The sequence below is a fragment of the Marmota monax genome, unplaced genomic scaffold (assembly GCF_021218885.2).
Source record: "Marmota monax isolate L192 unplaced genomic scaffold, Marmota_monax_Labrador192_F-V1.1 WCK01_AAM20220418_F8-fsc00014, whole genome shotgun sequence".
Taxonomy (NCBI): domain Eukaryota; kingdom Metazoa; phylum Chordata; class Mammalia; order Rodentia; family Sciuridae; genus Marmota; species Marmota monax.
In genome coordinates, this window is record NW_026695222.1 from 34,616,823 (window position 1) to 34,641,604 (window position 24,782).

Below are 24,782 nucleotides of genomic sequence, written 5' to 3' on the forward strand. Positions count from 1 at the left end.
TAACCTGTAATCCCAGCGGCTCAGGAGGCTGAGGGTGGAGGATCTCAAATTCAAAACCAGCCTCAGTAATTTAGCGAGGCCCTAAACAGCTTAGTGAGACTCCATCTCAAAAAAAAAAAAAAAAAAACAAAAAACAACAACAACAAAAACAACCCCAAAAACAAAAACCCTAAGGTGGGGATGAGGATGTATGTAGCTCAGCTAGTTAAGTAGGAACAAAGCATGTGCAAGGCCCAGGGTTCAATCCCCAGCACCCCCTCGGCCCAACACACAGGTACACACACAAAACAACCAAATCAAAAACGAACAAAAAAAGCTGGGTGTAGTGATGCATCCCTGTAATCACAGTGGCTGTGGAGGCTGAGGCTAGAAGACTGCAAGTTCAGATCCAACCTCATCAACTTAGGCCCTAAGCAACTTAGTGAGACCCTGTCTCAAAATGAAAAATAATAAGGGCTAGGGGTGTGGCTCAGTGGTTAAGCGCCCCTGGGTCCAATCACGGGTACCAAAAACAAACACAAGCCATCACATTCTGCCACATTCGTGCATTAGTTGGAAAAAAACCCCTAGAAACCAGGAACAAGGAAGGATGGCAAAGAATATGTTCCCAGTTTTGTCTTCTAGAACCTGGGTCAATGAGATGGGGGAAAAGTACTTGTCCTTTTTTTTTCCTGCACCCACTTCCAGAGCCCTTGATGTGCTGTCAGCCCCCCCAAGGCAGACTACACAGCAGGCTCACCATCTGTGTTTATTACAAACTGTTTTAATTGCTTCTTATCCCAATAACTTTACAAATATAGAACCATATGCCAGTCTGGGGGTGCTCTGCAGTGAGTCACTACAAATTGGCCCATGCACAGCTTAATGCCGCTGAGATCCACCTAGGAAGAGACCCAGTGGTGGCCTCAGCTGTGTGGGGAAGAGGGTCTTAGAGGTGGGCTGCCAAATGTAGCCAGGGGTCCTGGCCTCAGGTCTGTGGAGGTGCTTCAGCAGTGCGATGCTCATTCTCTGTCCGTAGTGTCTCCATGTACTTTCGCATCTTCTCAACCATCCAGGAGGGTAGGACAAAGGACTTCAGCTCCTCTAACTTCAGATCCAGGCATCCTCTAGAATAGACATTGAGGAGGAAAGTTAAAGCAAGGGAAGATGTGGGCCTCGCCCAATCCCAGGGGCCACTTTTGAGGCAGAGGAGAGGGTGGGGGGCAGAAGACCTGCTGGCTTTACCTGTAGTCATCACTGGCAGCAAGATCCCGGATGTCCTCCTCGATGAGGAGGTAGGCCTGCCAGGAAGAAAGGAGAATGGCAAATGCCTGTTTCATTTTATGCCACCTTGATAACACTTTACTAAACATGTTGTGCCTGCTTCAGTAGGGAAGAGTAAGTATGGAAAGACTGTCAGGAGAATGGTTCCTTGAGAAAATCTTTCACTCACATACAAACTTTAGTGGGGGAGAATAGGGACTGGTGACTATTTTTTAAATAAAAAGAATTTCTTTTTGAGATGGGGGGTTTGTTTTGTTTTTGTTTTTATGGTGCAGAGGATTGAACCTAGGGCGTCATACATGGTAGGCAAGTGCTGCATTCCTAGCCCCAAGATAGGGATACGCCACGTTGCCTAGTTGCCTAGGCTGGCCCTAAATTCCCGGATTCAAACGATCCTCCTGCCTTAGCTTCCTAGGTAATACAGGCACACACCACCTCCTGGGGCTTCTGGTGACTTAATTTATTTAGGGCCTTTCCTGTTTTAAGAAAGGTGTCGAGTAGAACTATAACAAAATGGTAAGAGAGTGGCAAAATATACTTGGAAACAGAAGGAGGAAGCTATTTGCTAACTGGCAATTAAGATAACTTGGTTTTGAGCTTTGTGGCAAAAGAGAGAACATGATAAATAGCACTGTGGTCTAGTAATGGGGCTGCACTGTACTGCCCTGGGCCCTGTAGAATGGCATTGCCCACTGTGGTCTGCAGGGGGCCAGGGTCCTCTTGTGAGCTCACCTTACAGGGGATGTTATTCACCATAGAAGAAACTCTTCTGTGGGACACTCTGGATCCAGTCTTAGGGTCAGGACTAATTGTGAGTCCCTTAAGTACTTTGCCTTCATCTTGTGGGTTCTGTGAACTATGTAACAGATCAGGTGTCCTTGAAAGGGGCCTAGAGATGAATCCACAACTACTCAAAGAAGGTCTCCCAGGTCAGCAACGGGAAAAAACCCAACTTGTCCCTAAACTACTCTTGGTGGGTGGCTTAACTTTAGGTTCTGTTCCCGTTACCCATCAATTTATTATTATTATTTATATATAAGTAGGAAGTTCCCTTAAATATTTTGTGAAATGAAGTGTGGGCACAGTATACAATAAAATAAAAGTAGCTTTCATTGTCAGAAAGGAGATGGCACACCAGTTTACAAGGCCTTTAGATTCTATCAGGAGCGGTCCCAGTAGACGGACTGAGTCATCAGGTGACATTGCATGTGATGGGCAAAGCCCTACAAATTATTTTAGGATATATACCACAACAGCTTTCCTAAGGTTACTGCTCGATTTAACTGAGAACTCTTAGAATGGAAGCGAGCCTGGAAGGGGCTGCCGGGCATGGCACACATTTCATTGCATGTGCAAACTCCTACTGACAACGAGTGTTGCCTGGAGTACTGTGTTGAGAAGATTCTAGAGCTGTTTAGAAGAAGACTGTGGTGATCAATGAGTTAAATCCACCCATGGGCAGGCAAGGGAAAAGTACTATGAAGTATTAAACTGCCCATTCCTATGCACAACTAATTCGATCCAAAAAAAGTGGTCTTGGAAATGGGTGGGAGGGAAAGTGAGGAGCTAAAGAACACTACCGATAGGGAAGGGAACACAGGGATTACGGTCTGCTCTTGAGCACAAAGCAATGGGCCTAGTATGTCCCTTGCCACATCCTTAAGGTTTAGGAAATCTTTCAGACTTTGAAGGTAAGCTGTCACCAATAGCCAGAATCCTGGTCCTTGTGCAGGGTGGGCCTTGAGCAGTATGTGAGTGAACAAGACTTACCATCTTCCCGCCTGTTGCCCGCATGTGATGCTGCTCAGCCAGCCAGTGCTTGTCCTGGGGGTCAGCTGCATACTGTGAGGGATGAAGTTACAGGAGGAGACATTAGCCTCGTGTGAAGGGCTTTCCTCCTGGCCCCTGAGCAGTTCTTACCACAAGACCTTGTCTAGCATGTACATAAAGAGGCCTCACTAATCTCCAGAGTAAGCCCAGGCAGCCAGGGATTGTGAACTAATCCCAGAGATTTAATAATATACTCCGAATCCTCACACGCTTCCTTTCTCAAAACATAGAATCAATTTTTGGGTGAAAAAAATAAAACCAGAGACAACTATGTAAAGTATCATCTGAATAAGTAAAATATCAGTAAAGGACAAGAACACAGGCATGCACACTATGCCTGCACACACACTCTAGGCACATGCTTGCAGAGAAGGATATGTACCACTGTGGTTGCTGGTGACCTCAGGGAGGGAAGACAGAGTCAGGAGTGAGGGGCACTTGTGTCTTATTCCCTATTACCTCCTGTGTATTGCTTGAATCTTTTAATGAGAAGAATGAATTTATATCTCTGTGATTACAAAGTTTAAAAGAGGAAGTGAAGAATTCAAATAATGTCTTTTGAAGGATGGAAAAATGGGCCAAAATGTACTAAGCAGTTTACAGAACAAATACAAATAGATTGTAAATGACTAAAAAGATGCTTATGATCACTAACAGAGAACTGTGAAGGAAAACAATAAAAAGTTTCCCTTCATTTATTAGAATGAAAAAATAAAAAAAAAGAGGTAACACCCACTGTAAAGTGAAAGGGGGTTGGGGGCTTATTATAGAAAATAGATCTTAGAATTGGGGAACTATGCTAATAAAAATGATTAACACTTGCTGAGTCCCTTTCTATGTGACAGGATTATGCTGGGTGCTTTACTACATTCTCTCTTAATTAACCCCAAGAGGTTGGTCTATCATCATTCTCATTTTACATTCTGTATATGACAAAACAGACTCAGAAATGTGGAGCCATTTGCTTAAGGTCACATGGCTGAGCTGGTAAGTATAGAACCCGGATTGAAATCATACTCTTAACCACGTTGATGGGAATTCACAGCAAGTCCCAGAGAATATCCATCTAGGGGAGGACACAAGTAGGGTTCTTGGGGGAGGCAGATGTTAAATAACAGGAAGATAAAGTGGAGGAGAAAGGTCTTCTGGGTAAAGGGAACAGCAGAAGTAAAGACACTAAGGAAAATAAAGAAGTAGCAAGTAGGCTACTTCTGTGTGTTGGAAGTCCTGGGTCAGAATGCTGGGAAACAGCCAGCAGTTCTGCCCCTCAAAGCACTCAAAGAGCTGCACAGGGTGTGGCAGGCAGATCTGGGACCCCAAAGGGGCTACACAGTTCTGGCAAGGAGCAGCAAGCCTTATGTATAGGTGCAAAAACTGTCTGGAACACATATGCAGTACTATTTTTTTTGGAACCGAGGAATGAACTCAGGGGTACCTAAGCACTGAGTCACATCCCCAGCCCTTTGTTGTATTTTAGAGACAGGGTCTTGCTGAGTTGCTTAGGGCCTCAATAAGTTTTTGAGGCTGACTTTGAACTTGTGATCTTCCTGCCTCAGCCTCCTGAACCACTGGGATTACAGGTGTGTGCCACTGTGCCCGGCTGCAGTACTATATTTTAATCTATGTGGATGTTTTGTAATTGATGAAATATAAATCCATCTAAGAGTGGATTAACTTAAGATCTCCCCTATTATTTTCTCAAACAGTGGAAACCACAGCAAGCTGCTCTCCAGGGAAGAGTCATCTCTTCTGAAGAGGGGAGCCTGCCTTGCTCCAGCTGCTTTATTTCACAGACAAATGGATACAGGGGCTGGGCGCTCGGCTCTGGTGAAGGCAGTCCTGGATTTGATCCCGACTCATTACTTACCAGCTGAGTAACTCTGGCCAAGTCACTTAGCCTTCCTGACATCTACTTTTTTCACCTTTGGATAAATATAACAATACTTTTTTTTTCTTCCTTGAGGCAGATCTCCCTGTGTTGTCCAGGCTGGCCTCAAAATTCCCGGGCTTAAGCAGTTCCCCCTCCTCAGCCTCCCTTGTCTAGGATTATAGGTTCACATCACCACACCTGGCTAATGCCATCATATATATATATATATATATATATATATATATATATATATACACACACACACACACACATATATATATATTTTTGTACTGGAGACTGAACCCAGGGTGTTGCACCACTGAGCTACATCACTAGTCCTTTTTTTTTTTTTTTTTTAAATTTTAATATTTATTTTTTAGTTATCGGCGGATACAACATCTTCGTTTTGTATGTGGTGCTGAGGATCGAACCCGGGCCGCATGCATGCCAGGCGAGCGCGCTACCGCTTGAGCCACATCCCCAGCCCCATCACTAGTCCTTTTTATTTTGAGTCAGGGTCTTGCTAAGCTGTTGAGGCTGGTGTCTGATTGTGCTCTTCCTGCCCCAGCCTCCTGTGTTGCTGGGATTACATGCATGTATCACCACGCCTGGCTACAATACCTATCTTAAAGGAGCGTTCCATGACATCATGTAAGTGTGGCTTTTAAAACCGTGTTTGGCACACAATCATCATGCAAGGAAAGCAGCTGTGATCACTGAGGCAAAGTAGTCTGAGTAAATCACAAGAGGTAAAAAAGTGAATGAGGAAGGAGTAACCAGAACCCAGATGTCCGGACTCCCACATCAGTGTGTGTTCCAAGCTTGTCTGTGCTATGTACAAGTCCCAATGCCATCTGCTCCCAATGCAATGGCCTGCCGACATCCCAGCACTCACCTACCTTAAAGAGATGTGGGTGTTTGATGTAGATTCTCCCTCTGGTGCCCCCCATCCCTAGGGCCCTGAAAGTAAAAGATGAGTGGTAAGGATTCCATCAGGCAGAGCCTCTAGTAGTTGAGCCCCGAGTTGCCCCTCCATTAGCACCAAAGCTCTTAGACTCACTTGTTGGCTCGAGAGCCCAACACGAAGGTGGTAGTTTCATTCAGCCGAGCTGGGTCCCACTGTATAAAAAACAGAGGCTGGTGAGGGTGGGGTTAATGTGGTGAGCAGGACAGAAACACTCCTGTCCCTACCACTTCTCACCATTGTCTTTATCCCTCGTTCAATAGTTTACTAGGAAATATGAAGTAGTTTTAATATACTAGGCCCTGTGTTAGATGGTGGAAATAAAGAGATGAATAAGAAACAGACACAGATACAAATAATCAGGCCACTATGTGATGGGGCAATGACAGGGCTGAATGCTGGCTGTGAGTGGTGCCAAAGCAGATGGTCAGTCAGGAAGTCTTCCTCGAAGAGCTAGTCCTCAAGTTAATTCTTAAAGGTGAGCATGAGCTGGACAGGGTAGAGGGGAGGAGACGGGCATTTCCAGACAGAGGGCAGCATGTGTAAAGGCAGATGGGAGCTCTTGGCATGCTGGAGAAGCCACGAGCAATTCTGTGTTGCTAAAGGAGAAAGCCAGCCAGGGAGCAGAACTGCTGAGGCGGGAGAGAGCGACACGGAGGAGGGAGGTCACAGGAAGCCACCTTTAAGGGTTTGTCCTTTTCTTTATTCAGGCACTGGGGACTTGTTGAAGGCCTCTGAACATATAAGAATCAGCCATGCTTCAAAAATAGCTCACCTTCCAGCAGTGTGGATGATGGGTTTAGGGGCATGGTGACAGGCAGGGAGAGCAGTTTAGAGGCTGCTGTGATCAAGCAGAACTGAAGCAAGACTAGAGCTGAGGTAGGCAGCAGTCAGGAGGAGGAGTAATAGGGACTGAACGTACTCAGAAGGTGGAGTCATTCAGCACTTGAGTGGATGCAGGGAGGCGGTGGAAAAGAACAGGGACGATGACTGAGGGCAGCAATGTAAGGGAGGGTCAGTGAGGAAAGATTCCAAGTTCAATTTTGGATATGATGCTTTTTAAAAAAATATTTATGTTTTCATTGTAGTTGGACACAACAACCTTTATTTATTTAGTTATTTATTTTTATTTATTTCTATGTGGTGCTGAGGATTGAACCCAGGGCCTCACATGTGCTAGGTGAACGCTCTACTGCTGAGCCACAACCCAGCCCTAGATATGCTGCTTTTGAAATGCCTATGGAACTTGCAGGCAGAAAGGTCTAGCAGACAGGAGGATATACAGATTTTAAAGAAGAAAGGTTTGTGATACCCCAAGAGACTGGGGAGTTTAGCAGATGGTGGTCCCTGAAACCACAGAGTGGATGATTTAGATCATTCGCCGAAAAGCTTTAGGTGAAGTGGGCCAAGGGGAGTATTCTGGGGACAACCAAGGGCCACTGCCGAGGAAGAACTCACCAAGACAGAGGGAGATTTGGAGAGAACAGAAAGATCTGGGAGAGCTCACGGCCACCAGCTTTAAGGGAGTAAGCAGAGTTTAGAAGGCAGGCCTTTTAACCAGCGGGAGAGCAGAGAGGACCGGGGGAAGAGGAGGCCAGTGTCTTCCAGACACAGCTCCGATGAAGACTGCGGTACTTTTATCTATTTTACTGGGCTTCCAGCAATTACTTTATTGAAATAAAGGATTCAATCCTTAAAAAAGCTTGTAAACAACTGTTTGGGAAGCAGCAGAGGCTAGTGGTGTCAACAGACTTTGGGCCTGAGACTTGGCTCTTTCTCGCTAGCTGTATGATTTGGGCGAAACTCAAGTGTACTAAGAGCATAAGATAACTGAGAAGATAATTTTTACCTGTAGGGGAGTTGGCAGGAAAGGAAGTTCCTTACTACAAAATGATAATAGAACCTATCTCATAAATTTGATATAAAGATTAAATGAGATAAGTCAAACAAAGATTTAGGCAGTGCCTGTCAATATTAGGTAATGAGCAAAGTATCAGACCACTCGTGAACTTGTGGAATAAGGGACTCCTGCTCCTCTTTGTTATAGAATTTTGTTCTTTTTTGGCAGCCCTGGGGATGGAGCTCAAGGCCTGCGCATGCTAGGGAAGTGCTCTACCACTAAGCTACAGCCCCAGCCTGGCCTTTTCTTTATTTTGTGCCTCATTCCAATTTTCACATGGGATCTTCTCAGGAGGACCAGGTTGCTGGAGGTAGAGAAGGGAACATGGCTGTGGAATGTGTGAACACATCCTATACCACCCATGCCCCTTTCCCTCACTGGGTCCCCAGAGCCTTGGCTGAGTCTCTCTGGGATACTGGTCACTGCCATGCTCACATAACATGCTTACAAAATTATACCTTGGGGCCTTCCCGGCGAATCGGTTCAGAGGATTTTGGCTTCCATCTGCTTGAAAGGAAAAGAAGAAAGGTGAATTCTCCAAGGTGGGCCAAGACTGGAAGGAAGGTTGCTAATGGTAGTAGGGCCTCATACAGTCTCCCTTCAGCCCTGGCTCTGATATGACTGGGCAGGAGGGCAAGTCCAGGAACTTGCAGCTTTCTCATCTGTCTGCAGGAGATAACAGCAGCAGCTGACCTGTTTTTGTTTTTGTTTGTGCCATCTGGGGAGTGAGTGAACCCAGGGCCTCACACGTGCTAGGCAAGTGCTCTATCCATGAGTCACACCCCCAGCCCTTGCCCTACCCATTTTGTGTTCACGAGGAACCAAACTGACCCAGGAGGAGACAAATCTAAGGGATGGCAATTAATGCTATTCTGTCTCCTATGTCAGTGGTTTCAAACTATCCTTATTCCCCTTTACCAGAAGAATGACTTTATCTGCTTCATATACTGAGTTTCCATGAAGTTGTGTTTGAAAAAAAGATTCTGCTGCTTCAAAACTCTTTAAACCTCAGGGGTGGGAAGGGATGAACAGGTAGAGCACAGAGGACTTTTAGTTGGTGAAAATTCTCTGTGTGATACTATAACAGTGGATACCTGTCACTTGTACAAACTCACAGATGAACAACACTACGAGTGAGTGTTAATGTACACTGTGGACTCTGGTGTAACGTCAAAGTAGATTCCTCAATTGTAACCAATGTACCATGTGGGTGCCAGAGGTTGATAACGGGGAGGCTGTGCGAATGGGGAAGCAGGGAGTATATGGAATACTTCTTTATCTTCCACTGTTTGTAATGAACCTAAAAGTGCTCTTAAAAAAAAAAAATGGGGATGTAGCTCAGTGGCAAAGTGTTTGTCCAGCATGTGTGAAGCTCTGGGTTCAAAATTCCTATGAATGTGAAACAAACAAACAAAACTTTGCAAAGGTTCATTCCATAGACAGTGTGGTATAGTTTTCCCTTACTAACAGTATGACCTTGGGCAAGTAATTCTCTGAGTCTTTCTCTTTTTTTCCTCTTGTTTTCTTCTCTTTTTCTTTGTCTGCTAAATGAATCATACCTTCTTTAACGGGGTGGCTGTAAGGATTAAAAAGGTAAGTCCAAAAGGTATCTTAGGCCAACCACAAGCATTTGATATACACCACAATGAAAATGACTGTGTTTCAAGCTGGGCTGAACTGTTCTGAGGCAAAACCAGGATAAAATTCTCACTGCGCACCTCCTTACTCCTAGACCAGGGAAACACTCCTCTATGGGATTAAGCAGGTAGGTCTGATTTCACAGGCACCGAACTGTGGCCTCCTTCCCTCCGAGACCACAACTGTCCCTCTGCTCCCTTCAGCTCTCACCACACTGGCGGCCTCTACTCACACCATGCCGGCTGCTGCCCGGTCATTTGACAGAATGTGTCCAGGAGGCCGTCCTTTCCTCTGCCACAAAGAACAGCTGTCAGAGCCCTGACCCTGGGGAACACTCCCCACCAACCTCCCACCCCGCCCTAACAGCATATCCAGGGTCCCCTGGTGAAGGCAGTTTTCCAGAGAGTGCAAATGATGCTTGGGAGTGAAACAGTGTGACTGTTTCTAGGGTTTGGCCTCCGGTCCCTAGAACAGCCTAGAGTACAGGAGGAAGTACCCTCTCCCAGCTAGAAAATGGCTTACCTTTTTGGGAACGGGGCTTCCTCGATGGGTACATTCTTCCTCTGCCTGCCGGCCACGCTGGAAGAAAAGGGAAGGGAATCAGTGGAAGGCCGTGCCTGGGAGCTGTGGGTCTTCTGGGGTGTAGAAGACAGATTCCCTGGCCTGTAGTCCTCTGGCTGCCGCCGACCCAGGCCCCTGCAGCCCATTCAGGTACTCTTTGACCTGGACCCTACCAATGGGTGGTGCAGGAAACTTCTGAGCCTACATACTTCCTATGCCTCCCAGCCCGATTTATTTTCCCCTCCAATACCCCCAGACACAGTGCCTCTAACCTTTATTCCTGGAAGCTCATGGGTCAATCTAGGTATTACTTTTTCTCCATCTGAAAATAGTAGCTTAGCCTGAAAGGAAAAGATCAAGTGTTAACAATCAGTATTTTGGTTGGTAAACATTTTTTTTTTTAAGTTGTTGATGAACCTTTATTTATATGTGGTGCTGGGATTCAAACCCAGGGCCTCACACATGCCAACCAAGTGTGCCACCACTGAGCCACAACCCCAGCCCCCCTGCCTCTATTTTTAAAAAAATATTTACTTTTTTTTTTAGCTTTTAGGTGGACACAATATCTTTATTTTATTTTTATGTGGTACTGAGGATCGAACCCAGTGCCTCATGCATGCCAGGCGAGCGCACTACTACTTGAGCCATATCTCCAGCCCAAATGCCTGTGTTTTTTAAGACAGAACTCCAAACTGGTCTAAAGCTTTCCATAAGCTGGGTGTGGTGACATACACCTGTAATCCCAGCAACTTGGGAGGCAGAGGCAGGAGGATCTTGAGTGAAGCCAGCCTCAGCAATTTAGCAAGGTGCTAAGCAACTCAGTGAGACCCTGTCTCTAATAAAATACAAAATAGGGTTGGGGATGTGGCTCAGGGGTTGAACGCCCTTGAGTTCGATCCCTGGTACCCAAATGAAAAAACAAACAAAAAACCCTAAAACCTTTCATAGTCAGTATGGGAAGGCATGGTTACATATATTTATTTAAAAGAATAGATAAAATAGAAAGACATAGATACATGTATTTATTTACAAAAAGTAAATCCGAGGCTTCATTGGTAGCACATTCCTCTTCTGCCTGCAGGGCATGCTGAAGGAAAGGGGAAGGGGAGGTCAGTGGGAAGCCTTTTCTTTTTCTTGGCAGAAGTGGGAATTGATCCCAGAGGTGCTCTACCGCTGAGCTATATCCTCAGCCTTTTAAAATTTTGAGACAGGGGCTTGCTAAGTTTCCCAGGCTGATCTGGAACTGTTGATCCTCCTGCTTCAGCCTCCCATGTAGCTGGGATTACAGGTGTACACCACCACACCCAGCCCTATATTATTTTATTTTAAAAATAATCTGAGTAATGATCACTGTTGAACAGTTAGAAAATGTAATGAAGCAAAATTTAAAAATCAAATCTGAAATTTCATTATTCATAGAAAACTAGCACTAACTTTTCAATGTAAATTCTAATTCACTTTTCCCATTTAAATATATTCATGCTTTTTTAACTGAATACATTACTATCATACATATTCCTTAATAACTGCTGTTTTTCATTTAATAAATCTTGAATTCTTAGGACATAACTGCTGGGGACACAGTAGTGAGTAAGATACTGTGGAGTTCCTTGCTTTGTATATCAACAAGATGATTTGGGGTCATGGTAAATATAGCAAAGAAGAAAAACTCCAGGTAGAAGTGGCCGTTGTCAGAGAAGAATTCTATTTTAAGGGGGTGCTCAGGGAAGGTCCTATGGAGAAGGCAACAACCCCTGAGCTGAGATGGAGCAGGCTGTAGAACAAAGCTGAGCAGAGCTGGGCACGGTGAGGCGTGGCTGCAGTCGGGTTGCGCAGGTGGCGGAGGCAGGAAGATGGCTAAATCTACGAGTTTGAGACCAGCCTAGGTAAGCAGTGATACCTCCAGGTTAGAAAAGTTAAAACAAAGAAAATAAAAGCAGAGCTGAACAGAGGTGTGTTTTGGCAGCAGAAAGAAGTGCAGAACCCCCAAGGAGGGGGGACTCGGCTCAAGCAAGGAAGAAAAGATTGGCCTGGCAAGTAATGGGCAAAGGGAGGTGAGGAGCGAGGAACCCTGGGAAGGGAGGCCAGGTGGAGGGTTGCAGGGACCTTGCAGGCCAGGTGCAGAGCTGGGTTTCAACAGCTCTGGAGCAGTACTGATGGGGCTTCTGGATACGCTCTTCTCCTGGCCTCTGAGACCATGCTCCCTGTGTTCTTCTCCTCTGACCACTCTTTCTTAACCTCATCTGCTGGCTTATCTTCCTCGATCTGCCTCTTTCCATTCCATCCTCTTTCATTAGATATTCTATCTGCTCTCATTGATGCTCACAGCTGCAGTTAACATCTACAAACTGAGGACTCTGTGATTTTTAAAAATCTTCAGTTGTGGCGGAAAGGATATCCTTTGAGGTCCAGGCTTAGAAACCAAATGGCCTGCCCCATGCACGTGCTTGGACGTCCCAGTTTTGTTAAATCCAAAACATGATTGTCTCTGCCAAATTTTGTTCCTTTTCAGGTAAGAGTACACTAGTCTCGAGCCAGCCGAAACAAGGATGCATTTGAGCTGGAGAGCCTGATGAGAACCTGACATTCCATCACTTGTCACCATTTCCTGAGCCTCTGAGTGATCCTCACCACTCTCAAACTCTAAGCCTCATCTGGACCTTGGTGAGAGCCGCAACTTCTCCCTACGACCCCCTCCTCAACTGGTCATCCACTCCATGCCAGGAGAAGCCTGCCTTGGTTCCGGACCTGGTCACTGTGGTCTGAGTGAGTGTGCATCTGCTGGACTTAAAGCCTAAGGCTTAAGACTTTTGAACTTAGCATGCAGAGAGAATGTCTGTCATTAGCCTGTCTGATTAAGTGTGTTTCGCAGTGCTTAGAATTAATCTAGAATTGTTTACTGGGAACTGGTTATGTCTTTTGCAGTGCCTAGCATTAAGGACTGATTAAGAACCTATAGAGTGAAATTGTATTGAGTAATTTGAGTGAATAAAGCATTGAAAGGGGGAAAAAAAAGAGTTCACCAGTCTCAATGTGTAATTAATTATGCATACATTTGTGTGATAATAGTTCTTAGCTCTTTGCTTAACTAGTCTGTAAGTTCTATGAGGGCAGGAAGCCTGTTTGTTCACTTGCCTGTTAATTCATTCAGTTGCTGGAACATTCGGCAAACACCTAGTGTACATGTCATATTCCATGGCTGGGAGTACAATGATGAAAAAGACTGTGCCTGAACTCTTGTAAAGCTCGGCATTTTAGCAGAGTAGGGGAAGGACTGAGAGGAAGGTGGAAAATAAGCAAGTGAACATAATAATTTCAGGTTCAAATAAATGTCAGAAATAAACCTGTTCAATGACAGAGAGTGACTGAAGGTGAGAGAGGGGCTGCAATGGCGTGGTCAGGGATGGGCTGGCTGACGAGTAACAGTTAAGCTGAGATCTGAAGAAAAGCAGAGTCAGGGCAGAGCGTGCTGGGCAAGAGGATAGCAAGTGACAGTTCTGGAGGAGCGGGACAGAGCCAGAATGGCTGGAGCAGGCCGTGAGGGGCGGCAGGGCGAGATGCAGTCAACACGCAGCAGGAGCTGGTCCAGGAGGGCTCCGTGGATCAGGGAAGGCACTAGAGTTTTATTTTATCTGTAACGGGAAGTCACTAGCGGGTTTTAAAGAGGGAATAAATGATCTGATTCATCTTTACAGAGAGTAGTCTGCTGCTGCTAGAAGGGACTAGAAGCAGGTAAGAGTGGATGCAGCGCAGGCCTGAGATATAAATCTGTGAATCATCATCGGTCCAAATGACTTCAAAGCCAGAGGATTAGATGGACTCATCTTAGGAAGCAAATGGACAGAAAGGGTCTGAGGACGGAACTCAGGAAGCAGCAGCGCTACAAGTCAGGGAGGCAGGAAGCACTAGCCGGAGGCTGGACAAAAGGAAATGAACCAAGAGTGGAGAATGTTCCAAGAGACATGAAACGAGCCCACGCGACAAATGCCACATGAGTCAGCTGAGCACAGTCAGGACCCACAGGGATGACAGCACGGGGTATGCTAAAAGGCTCCCTGGTGAAGTGGTGAGAACTCAAGCCAAACACAGCGAGCAGAGAACGACAGTGGGTGAGAAAGGGAGCCAGTGATTGCTGACAGCTCCCGCTTTTTTTTTTAGACAGGGTCTCACGAAGTTTCCCAGGCTAGCCTCAGCCTCAAACTTGTCATCTTCCTGCTTCAGCCTCCTGAGTGGCTGGGATTACAGGTGTGTGCCACCACACCCAGCTTGCTGACAGCCTTTCTTGAAGTGTGGCTTGAAATGGGAACAAAGAAACGGTGTAGCAGCTGAAGGGACTGCAGGTTCCAGGGTGGTCTGTTTACTCACCACTGTATCCCCAGTGCCCCAATGAATAAGCCATATTATAAAGACACATATAGGAAAAAGATCCGGAGAAAGCAGAAAATGTTATTAGTGGTTACTGCAGGGTAGTGAGATTTTTCAAATGTATTTTTAAAATTTATGAGAGTAGAGACTAAACCCAGTGCTTCCTGCATGCTAGGTAAGCACTCTACCACTGAGCTATATCCTTGACCCCTTTCTAAACTTTATTTTGAGACAGGGTCTTGCTAAGTTGCCTAGGCTGGCCTTGTACTTACGATCCTCTTGCCTCAGCCTCCCAAGTAGCTGGGATTATTGGTGTGTGTTGAGAACCACAGCGGAGTCGGAATGGCCCCTGGCATTTTGCCAGAAGTAATGGTTGAGAGGTGAGCCATTAAGATGATGCTGGATTGAAACAGGTTGTGTATTCAATTGTATATAGACCCCTGCTGTTGGTCTTGGGTGCCCGCTACTTTGGAGTTCTCACGGGGATTCCTGGGGAGTTCACGTTGGTTGGTGAAGTTCCGGTGGAGGGTGTTCCTGTTGGTGTATGGTGTGCCTGCCTTTTCTGCTCGGTATTCCCAAGAAAGCATGTCACTTACTGTATTTTTGCCTCTTCCATCTCCTCAGGTTCTTCCTGGCTCACTGCTCATCCCTTCTAGGCACACCACACACCAACCGGAACACCCTCCACCGGAACTTCACCAACCCACTGGAACTCCCCAGGAATCCCCAGGAATCCCCGGGAGAACTCCAAAGTAGCGGGCGCCTGAGGCGGACAGCAGGGGTCTATATACAATTGAATACACAACCTGTTTCAATCCAATCCAGCATTATCTTAATGGCTCGCCTCTCAACCATTACTTCTGGCAAAATGCCAGGGGCCATTCCAACTTGGCTGTGGCTCTCAACAGGTGTGTACCACTGTGCCTGGCTCTTCCTTACAATTTGTTTTCTGAGTTTAAGGTAACAAGTAACATCTACTAAGTTTTATTACTGAGCTAAATATTTTAGGAGTGTTGGCACAATGAGTCCTCAGACAATCCTATGAGGTAGAACCTCTATCCCTATTTTGCAGATGAGAAAATTGAGATTATTAATGTATGGTAACTTTCTTAAGGTCATACAACTAGTCAAGGACTCCAACTGGGGCAGTTTAAATCAAGAGAAAGCTTATAGTCTTAATCACCATGTCAAATTTTTCTTAATAAATGCATATAATCTGTATATATAAAATACCTACCCTGCAAAACAAAAAACATCAAACAAAAAACTCAGGGCAACATGTGGTAGATAAGATCAGTCATTTCTTCCTAAGAAATACCTGAAAGGGCATAGTGAAGGAGCTTAGCAGAGATGGTCCAGATGTAGTATTAGAAGTCAAAGCAAACACGCCAAGAATTCATCCACTCAAAGCTAAAAAATTCCTAGTCTAATTACCATCATGTCCAGTCTAGAATCTGTAGAATCTGTTTTTTGTTTTTTTTTGTACTGGGGATTGAACCCAGGGGTGCTTTACTACTGAGATATATCCCCAGCCCTTTTTATTTTGAGACAGGGCCTTGCTAAATTGCCCTGGCTGGCCTCCAACTTGCAATCCTCCTGCCTTAGCCTCCCAAGTACCTGGGATTACAGGACTGTACCACTGCCGCCTGGCTGAAGAATCTCTAATGTAACAAGAAATTCCGCATATGGTTTAGACAAGTGGACCCCAAAGACCTTCCAACTATCCTGATGGCCATCTGAAAGCTAAGCTCTGATGTAAGAAATACTTTCTGTAATTATGAATGTAACAATGTATTTAATATCCAGTTGTTCTGCATCACATGCACTTATGCTTTGTTTATGTATATTATCCCATTTAATCCCTACAGCAAACTACTGGCTGTAGGGAGTGGCTTTATTCTTAATTTTAGAGATGAGGAAATTGAAGCTCAGAAAGGTTAAAGACTCGCTTGAGGTTTCTTTTTGTCTCGTTTCCTGTTGGGTGAGCATGAGACTCTTTGGGCTTTTTACCTCCCTGTGCTCAGAGTCTATGGTGACCACACAGCCTTCTATTCCATATTCTGGCTTCTTATCAGTACTGGTAAGGGCAAGCTCTGGAGGGTAAACATGGGGATTCAGGAGACTGGAAAGGTATAACCATTTATTGAATTCAAGTTATGCCCAATTTAAGTTCATCTTTTACCTGAACCCCTCAAAGGTCTCCTAAATTCCCTTCCAAACCAATCTCCTAAGGCAGTCAGAGAAGTCTTTTCAAAGTGCAAATCTCATTAGGCCACTTTTCTGGTTACAACTCCATATCTATAATTTGGTTCATGCTCTGTGTAATCTGCCTCTGCCTGATTCTACAGTTTACCATGTTTCACTCTCTCCACCCTCTAAACCAGCCTTCCTGGCTTCTTTCTGTTTTTTAGGCATTCTGCATTCCCTTTGGTCCCTGGTCTTGTCTCCATACTTACACACTTGTAACAGATTGTAACTACAAATACACTGTGTGATTACTTGAGTAATGTCAAGAGTTTTAAGGGTAAGGACTATGCCTGTTTGCACACCACTGTTGGGGCCTGGCATAGCAGCATAGTAATGGGTACACAGTAGGCCCTCAATAATATCAGTCAAAGAGATAAACTCAAGAAAGTATTTTGGGATGCAAATGAGTAAATGTTTTATCAATTTAAGCTTTTTTTTTGGTACTGGGGATTGAACCCAGGATCCTCTGGTCTCAGTCTCCTGACTTGGTGGGACTACAGGTGTGTACCACAGCACCTAGCATCAATCTAATCTTGATTCAACTCCAACTTATAAGAATATTATTAACAAGCCAGGTGCAGTGGCGCATGCCTGTAATCCCAGCGGTTGGGAGGCTAAGGCAGGAGGATTGAAAGTTCAAAGCCAGTCTTAGCAATTTAGAGAGGCCCTAAGCAATTCAGTAAGATCTTGTCTCTAAATAAAATACAAAATAAGGCTGGGGAATGTGGCTTAGTGGTTGGGTGTTCCTTAGTTCAACCTCTGGTACCAAAAAAAAAAAAAAAAAAAAAAAAAAAAATATATATATATATATATATATATATATATATATATATACACACACACACACACAAATTATTTCTGTCTTATTATTAGCGGTTGTTATACATGATCATAACACACGGAAGTCATGGAGTGAATTAATGAATCTGGCCTCTTAGGAATCTGGTTAGCTTAAACTTGACTATCAGAACTTCTCATAGCACTTGCCCACGAGAACCAGATTGGTTTTCACTGTACAGATAGGATGGGGTTCTGCCCTTCAAGAACTGAGGTCTTGCTTTTTTCTAAGGCTACATCTGAGTAGGCAGCCAGCCTTTTAGAAGGCATTTTTCTTTCATATCACTACAATTACCTCATAGGAGTGAACTCACAATAATCCTTATGGCTCTGATTATGAAGAAATTTCCATTTTTCACAGCTAATAGTTTCACAGTAAAGCAAAGAATCTGGGTGATGTTGACAATTCCTATTAATAACAGTAGCTGGTGTTCTCTATTGTCTTGGGAACACAGTCATTTACAGACCTGATGTCATGCCTCCTGACCACACCTGAGAGGCTGGGAGATAGCAAGTGTGCTATATTCTCCTGATCCCAAAAGGGACTACGACAACTTGAAGGTGATCCACCAAGCACCCTCAGGGGTGAGATAGATCTTAGCTGTCTAATTCTTGTGTCTTAAGTTACAATTTACTTTTCTTCTTTTGGTTTGCCCAATTTGATTTTTTTTCAGCTTTATTGAGATATGAGTGACAAACAGAAATTATTATATATTCAAGGTGGACAATGTGATTATTTGATGTATATATACCTATATTATGAAATAGTGATCATAATTAAAATAACCAACACATCCATCACTATATAGGTATTTTGTGTGGAACACTTAAGATATACTCTCTTAGTAAATTTCAAGCACATGATAAAGTACTATTAGCAACTCACGCTGATATACATCATATCTAAATTGAAAGTCTGTGCTTGCTCTCTCTTTAAAAAAATAAAATAAATAAATAAATATATATATATATATATATTTGCAGATGAACTTTTATTTTTATTTACTTATTTTTATGTGGTGCTGAGAAACAAACCCAGTTCCTCACACATGCTAGGTAAGTACTCTACCACTGAGTCACAACTCCAGTCCAAAAGTCTGTGCTCTTTAACCAATATTTCCCTACTTCCCTGGTAACCACCAGTGTACTCTCTGCTTCCATGAGTTTGCTAAGCATAATTTCTTTATCTGTAAAATAGAGATTAAAAAAAAAAAACAACAAAAAAAAAACCTTATGAACAGGGTTTCTTCTGAGGCATAAATGAAATAATGCATCTATCACTATACCTGGCACCTAGTACCTACTTCTCTTGCCTTGTATGTCAACAACATTTCTAAGCCCTGGAGATAAGTGGCTTTCTGGGCATACCACTGATGATAGGATCACATTTCTTAGCAGAACCCTGAGGGCTGAACCCTGTGCCCGCATGTCTTGGCCTCTGGTCTCACCTGCTCAAGGCAGCTCCGACAGGCCTCCTGGATCAGCTGCTCTGCATCCACCTCTTCCCCAACGTTGTCTCGCACGTTCAGTGCTGCTTTCTGGAAGAACTAGGGATGCACAACAGAGGACAAGGTCAGAAGTTCTGCTAATTTACGATAACCTGAAGGAAACTGAAAAATAAAACAGAAGCTTTTATCCTGCTCTCATACAGAAGGAAAATGTGATCATGTGCCCAGCTTTGGGATCAGACAGATTTAGATTCGTATTCTGGGCTCTACCTCCTGCCACTATTCCTCTCTTAAGGATATAATCACAGAGGTGCCCCAAAAATTAATCTGCAAACAGTACAAAACCAAAGAGTAACCTAAATGTCCAAGCATAGCTTAAATAAATTATGAAATTCTATGCAAATATTAAAAATCATGGTAAGGATAGTGTAAAATATATTTTTGACATGAAAATGTATTCTTAATAAAATGACAAGTAAAGCAAGCAGGTTATAAAATAGTTTGGTACAGAACAAGCTTATTTATGTACAACAGCAAAAAAACAGAGACAAAAGAACTTAAGGATAATATATTAAGTAACAGCAGTGATATTGTGGATGATTGTTTTCTTCTTTGCTTATCTATAGCCTCTTAATTTTTATAATGTACATGTAGTATTTCCATAGGAGGAAAAAACCCAGAAAGCTTGTGCCTAAAGTGAACAGGCACAGAAAAGATCAAGACAGCAGAAAAGTCCTATTAGGATTCTCATTGCCCAATCCCCAATCTGTGGGATGGGAGAAAGGGTGACCTTGCAAAGGCCCTTGGATACCAGCAAAGGAAAGGGAAACCTGGCAGAAGGTTCCTCTTCTGGGTTAGAGGGAGAACTTGAGCCTGAAATACTTCCTAAAACACTGGGGACAAGGTGATAGGGTCTCCAGACATACCTGGGAGGTACCCGAAAATACATTCATTAGGAGTCCATGTTGTGACTCCAGAGAAAGTACCAGTTCTCTTTGGGGTATAGGAAAACTTTAAAAAACTATTATCAATGCTCCTACTGTGGGAGACAATTCTGGGGAGACACTGCCATGTTATATTTAGCAAAGTCAAATGCCTCTGTTGATAACATCAAATCAAGAAGTGTGTGAAAAGACTGAATCCGAGACCTCAAGTGTTTAGGAAAAATTCTTCATGCCAAATTAAATGACTGGATGTTTGGCTGACTGATTTTCTGGTGCTGGGGATCTGCTAAGCAACCACTCTACAACTGAGCTATATTCTCAATATGGATGAGTTTGACTTTAAAACAAAAATCTGAAAACTGGCGATAAGTACTGGTGTTCAATGCTGATTATTGCTAGGGGAAAAGTTCAATTAAAATAATCTGGATGCTTTCCAAGCAGCCCGTGGGAGAGCAGTATAATGGATATATACGGGTGAATGTAAGCTACCTCTGGATCTGAGAACGAAATCAGAACACAAATGAAGCGTCTGCAAGCACCACAAGCAGAAATACAATACAACCTTTTTGGAGAGTGACTTTTTTCCCTATTACTCACTAATTCCATCTCTAGGAATTTTCCCCAGAAATAGTCTCACAAGTGAACAAAGATGTTCATTCCAGTGTTGTATGAAACAGGGAAAAACTGGAAACAACTGAATATTCTAGGGACTAGCTAATTAAATTATGGAACATCCATACAACAGACAACTCTACAACTATTACAAAGAGCAGCACTGACCTAAAAACATGACCAAAAGTGAAATAAATTAAGTTACAGAACAGTTTGTATATGTGTATATAAACATGTACACAACCTACATACTCATGTAAAAAACCGAGTTTGGTATCTTTGGGATGAATTTTAGTGATTTTTGGCTCTTGTTTTAAAAAGTATCTTTGTGTGTGTATGTGGTACTGGGGATTGAACCCAGGGGCTGGCACATGTTAGGCAAGCACTCTACCACTTGAGTTACAGCCCTAGCCTTTTAAAGTTGCCCGAGTTGACTCTTAATATGTGAGCATTCTCCTTCAGCTTCCTAAGTACTGGAATTGCAGGTCTGAACCACCACACATGGCTGTATAATTTTAATTAGTATTTTCTTATTAAAAAATTTCAAATACATAGAAAATTTGAATATTTAATAAATAGCTAATACCTACCACCTAAGACTACAATTAACATTATGTTTCTCCATCACATATCTATTAATGTACTCATCTATCCATCCATAAATCATCTTGTAATCTATATAATTTGTATTATTAAATTTTTTTTTAAATTTTGATATTGGAGATTGAATGTAGCCACCGAGCTACATTCCCAGTCCTTTTTCTTTTCTTTTTTTTTAATACCTTTATTTTGTTTATTTAGTTTTTTTATATGGTGCTGGGTATCAAACCCAGTGCCTCACGCATGCTAGGTAAGCGCTCTACCACTGAGCCACAACCCCAACCCCCCTGGTCCTTTTTATTTTATTTTCAAGCAGGGTCTTGCTAAGTTTCTGAGGCTGAGCTTGAACTTGCGATACTTCTGCCCCAGTCTCTGAAATTCCCTGGGATTACCGGTGTGCAACACCACAACTGCCTAAAATCTAAAATCCTCACTGTGGCTTCAAAAGTTTTACTAGAGCTAGGCTTGTTACCTCCCAAGCACTTTGTTACTCTCCCAGTTTAGTCTGTTCCACACTGGTCAACTTATTGCTTTGAATGTGCCAAGCACATTCCTGCCTCAGGGCCTCTGTCATTTTCTCTGTGCCTAGACCACTTTTCTCTTACTTGTCTGCATGGCTTGCCCCGTCTCACTTTATTCAGGTTTCCACTCAAATGTCTTCTCTTTCTTAGTTACAAAACATACAACAGCAATCTTGCTGGGCATTGTGGCACATGACTGTAATCCTAGCTACTTGGGAGGCTGAAGCAAGAGGATCACCAAATTTGAGGCCAGCCTCAGCAACTTAGCAGGACCCTATCTCAAAATAAAATAAGATGGACTTGCTTAGCATGCAGAAGGCCCTGGGTTCAATCCATAGCACCTCTGAAAAATAAAACAAAAAAGCAACCCCATGTCCCAGAGGTCCTCTCTTCTCTCATTCCCTAAAGTAGTACATATTTGCTTAAAGAAAACAAGGTTACTGTCTGTTATTTTCACTCTACATTCCTAATACCTAGAACAGTGTCTGGCAGTATGGTAGTAGCTAAATATATATATATATATATATATATATATATATATATATATATATATATATATATATTTTTTTTTTTTTTTTTTTTTGGTGTATATATGGGTCCTAGGTATCAAATCCAGGGCCTTGGCATGTGCTGGGAAAAAATTTTTTTCCCCCAAACAACAACAAAATACATAAGCAGAAGGTTTGAGAAGAAAACAGAGTTTGGCAGGGCATGGTGGCACATGCCTGTATGCCCAGTGACTGAGACAGGAGTATTATAAATTCAAGGTCAGCCACAGCAACTTACTGAGGTCCTCAGCAACCTAGTGAGACCTTGTCTCAGAATTTAAAAAATAAATCTTTAGTACCAGCCCCCCGCTCAAAAAAATTCAGAGTTCAGTTTTGAATATACTGAGTTTGAAGCATCCATGGGATATGCAGATAGAGCTATGGAGAAGTTTATTGATAATTTCTTTCTTACAAAAACTTGGCAAAAAAGATATCTGAATTACCTCCAAGAGGGGAAAAAATTCTTGGGGGGTAGCTGGCAGAATTAGAAAGCTTGAGATGTCTGAGTGCCATATAGACAGAGAGCAGTGCTGCAGGGAAGCCCTGGCTGCTCAGGAGTCTTTCCCCATGAGTGTTCTCTCTGTCCTTCTCACCTTCATATACTTGTTGAAGACAGTCTGGATCTCCTCATTGATGCTCGGCTGCAGGACAGCTCGGAGGAGGTCCATGGAGATGGCAGGATCTGTGAAACTGCATTTAGGAGGGAGACAGAGTCAGCAGCTGTGGCCCAAACATATCCTTTCCCAGTGTGCCCAGCCAATTATTGACATAGGGTTCCGTCTTTCTTCTTCTTCTTCTTTTTTGGTACCAAGGATTGAACCCAGCAGTGCTTAACCACTGAGTCACATCCCCAGCCCTTTTTATTTTTTGTTTTGAGACAGCGTCTTGCTAGATTGCTGAGGCTGGTTTTGAACATATGATCCTGCCTCAGCCTCCTGAATTACTGGGATTACAGGTGGGTGCCACCATGCCCAGCGACATGGGATTCTTTAGCAGCAATACTAGATAGCTTTCACTAAACACTAGTCATGTGCTCAGATTCTGGGCAAGATCACATGGATGCTTGACTTTATTTCATTCTCATAAAAATAAAGTGGGCATTATTTTCAAAGTGAAATATAATATTTATACAGAAAAATACATACACTTAAACAATTATGGTGAATGACCAATCACTACCCAGGTTAAAAATTATAAATGGCATCCTTAAGGCCCATGACTTCCTTGAGTGAATCACTCCCTCACTTCCTTGAGTTGGATATTACTATTGGACCCCCTGCAAGACTGAGAAAAAAGAGGTTCAGAGAGGTTAGGGACTTGTCCAAGAGTTACTCAGTTAATACAGAGTCTGTATTAGAACACAGCTGTCTGACTCCAGAGCCTGTGTTTTTAACCTCCATGCTGACGTCTTTAGAGCTCCCAAGTGCAGCGTCAATGAATGTTAAGGATCTTGGATACTGTTGTTAAATCCACCTCTCTACCCTCCATTTCTAGATGAGTTCAGAGAGGGAAGTCAGAGCAAGTCATTCATCAGTGACTTGCTCAAGTACACAGAGTTGAGAATGAGTCTCTTTTTTCCCAGGCCAGTGCTTTCTACTGTCTACAGATCTCTTCTCAGCCATGTGCAGTGGGGATCCCAACACTCTCGCCCACCTCTGTACCTGGGATGTAAGTCCCACAAGGGCCAGCCTTACCTTGTTGTCATTTGTGAGCGGCGGCCCCTTCGCTGCACCTGCCGGTGCTTTATCATTATGTTCCAAGGGTTCTGTGGGAATCAAGGGAGCAAATGTCACTAAGGCCTGTGACACTGGGGTGGTGGAGGATGAGTATGAAGCTAGCCTAGAAATCCCTTCTCGGATCCATTCGCCCCCTCTCCCACTTTGGGGAGAAGGGGAGGACAGTGATTGGAAGGTGCTGCTAGGGAATAAGAACCGAGAAAAAGTTTCCTGCCTCAGAGTCCCAGCGCCGCCTTTCCTGGAGCAGCAGGAGGAACACCCAGAGCCTACTAGGTGGCAGGCTGCTTTGCCGGGGGCGTTAGGGCTTTTACCATCCCCTCGCCACGACTTGACGAGGTCGCCGGGACTAATCATCTCCGCCCTACAGGAGAGAAGCCCGGGCTCGGGGGAATGCCAGGCTGGCCCTCAGCACCTAGCCAGGAGGGCGTCGCCAGAACTCGAATCCAGGTCGTCCGACTGCGAAAACGGCAACCCCTCGGCAGCACCAGCCGCCGTGTTCTCTCGCCCGCGGGCCAGGGTCCCGGGAGCCCGAGGCCCTGCCCGGCCCGAGCCCAGGCCTCACCCGGGGCGCCCTCACCATGAGAACCAGCTGCCCCGCTGCGCCCGCGTCACCCAGCTCGGTGCCGCCCCGCTCAGCCCCGCCGGGTCCCCGCGGCTGCTCGGCGTCGCCAGTGGCCCCCATGGCGCCCCCGACCCCCACAACTTCAGCCCGACTCTGCCACCGGCCGGAAAGTGGCGCCGTGACGTCACCGGAGCGCGCCGCCCACTGGCCCGGAAAGCGCGACGCCGGCAGCTGCGGGGTTACCATGGGAACCGAACCGCCACCCTGGTCGCGGGCCCTCGGAGACCCTGCGTGTGGGGCGGTTGGGGCTCCCTCCCTGGAGCGCTGAGCCTCCGC

The 24,782-nt window shown here is 44.4% G+C and overlaps 1 protein-coding gene across 2 annotated transcripts; it reads right to left on the bottom strand.

Moving 5' to 3' along the window:
• Positions 1 to 743: 743 nt before the first annotated feature.
• On the bottom strand, positions 744 to 24,592 carry Dnttip1 (deoxynucleotidyltransferase terminal interacting protein 1). Of its 2 annotated transcripts, none has more exons than XM_046433750.2 (13): positions 24,462 to 24,592; positions 23,843 to 23,913; positions 22,742 to 22,838; positions 18,924 to 19,022; positions 10,299 to 10,367; positions 9,988 to 10,044; positions 9,698 to 9,756; positions 8,286 to 8,331; positions 6,024 to 6,082; positions 5,863 to 5,923; positions 3,034 to 3,105; positions 1,225 to 1,280; positions 744 to 1,106 (listed from the first exon to the last, which is right to left on the bottom strand). In XM_046433750.2, exons 1-13 carry the CDS (start codon positions 24,564 to 24,566, stop codon positions 968 to 970), a joined length of 990 nt encoding a protein of 329 aa, XP_046289706.1. In that variant the 5' UTR covers positions 24,567 to 24,592; the 3' UTR covers positions 744 to 967. The 2 variants fall into 2 exon arrangements, with proteins under 2 accessions (XP_046289706.1, XP_046289705.1); XM_046433749.2 differs by having other exon boundaries at positions 8,286 to 8,334.
• Between the last annotated feature and the right edge of the window lie 190 nt (positions 24,593 to 24,782).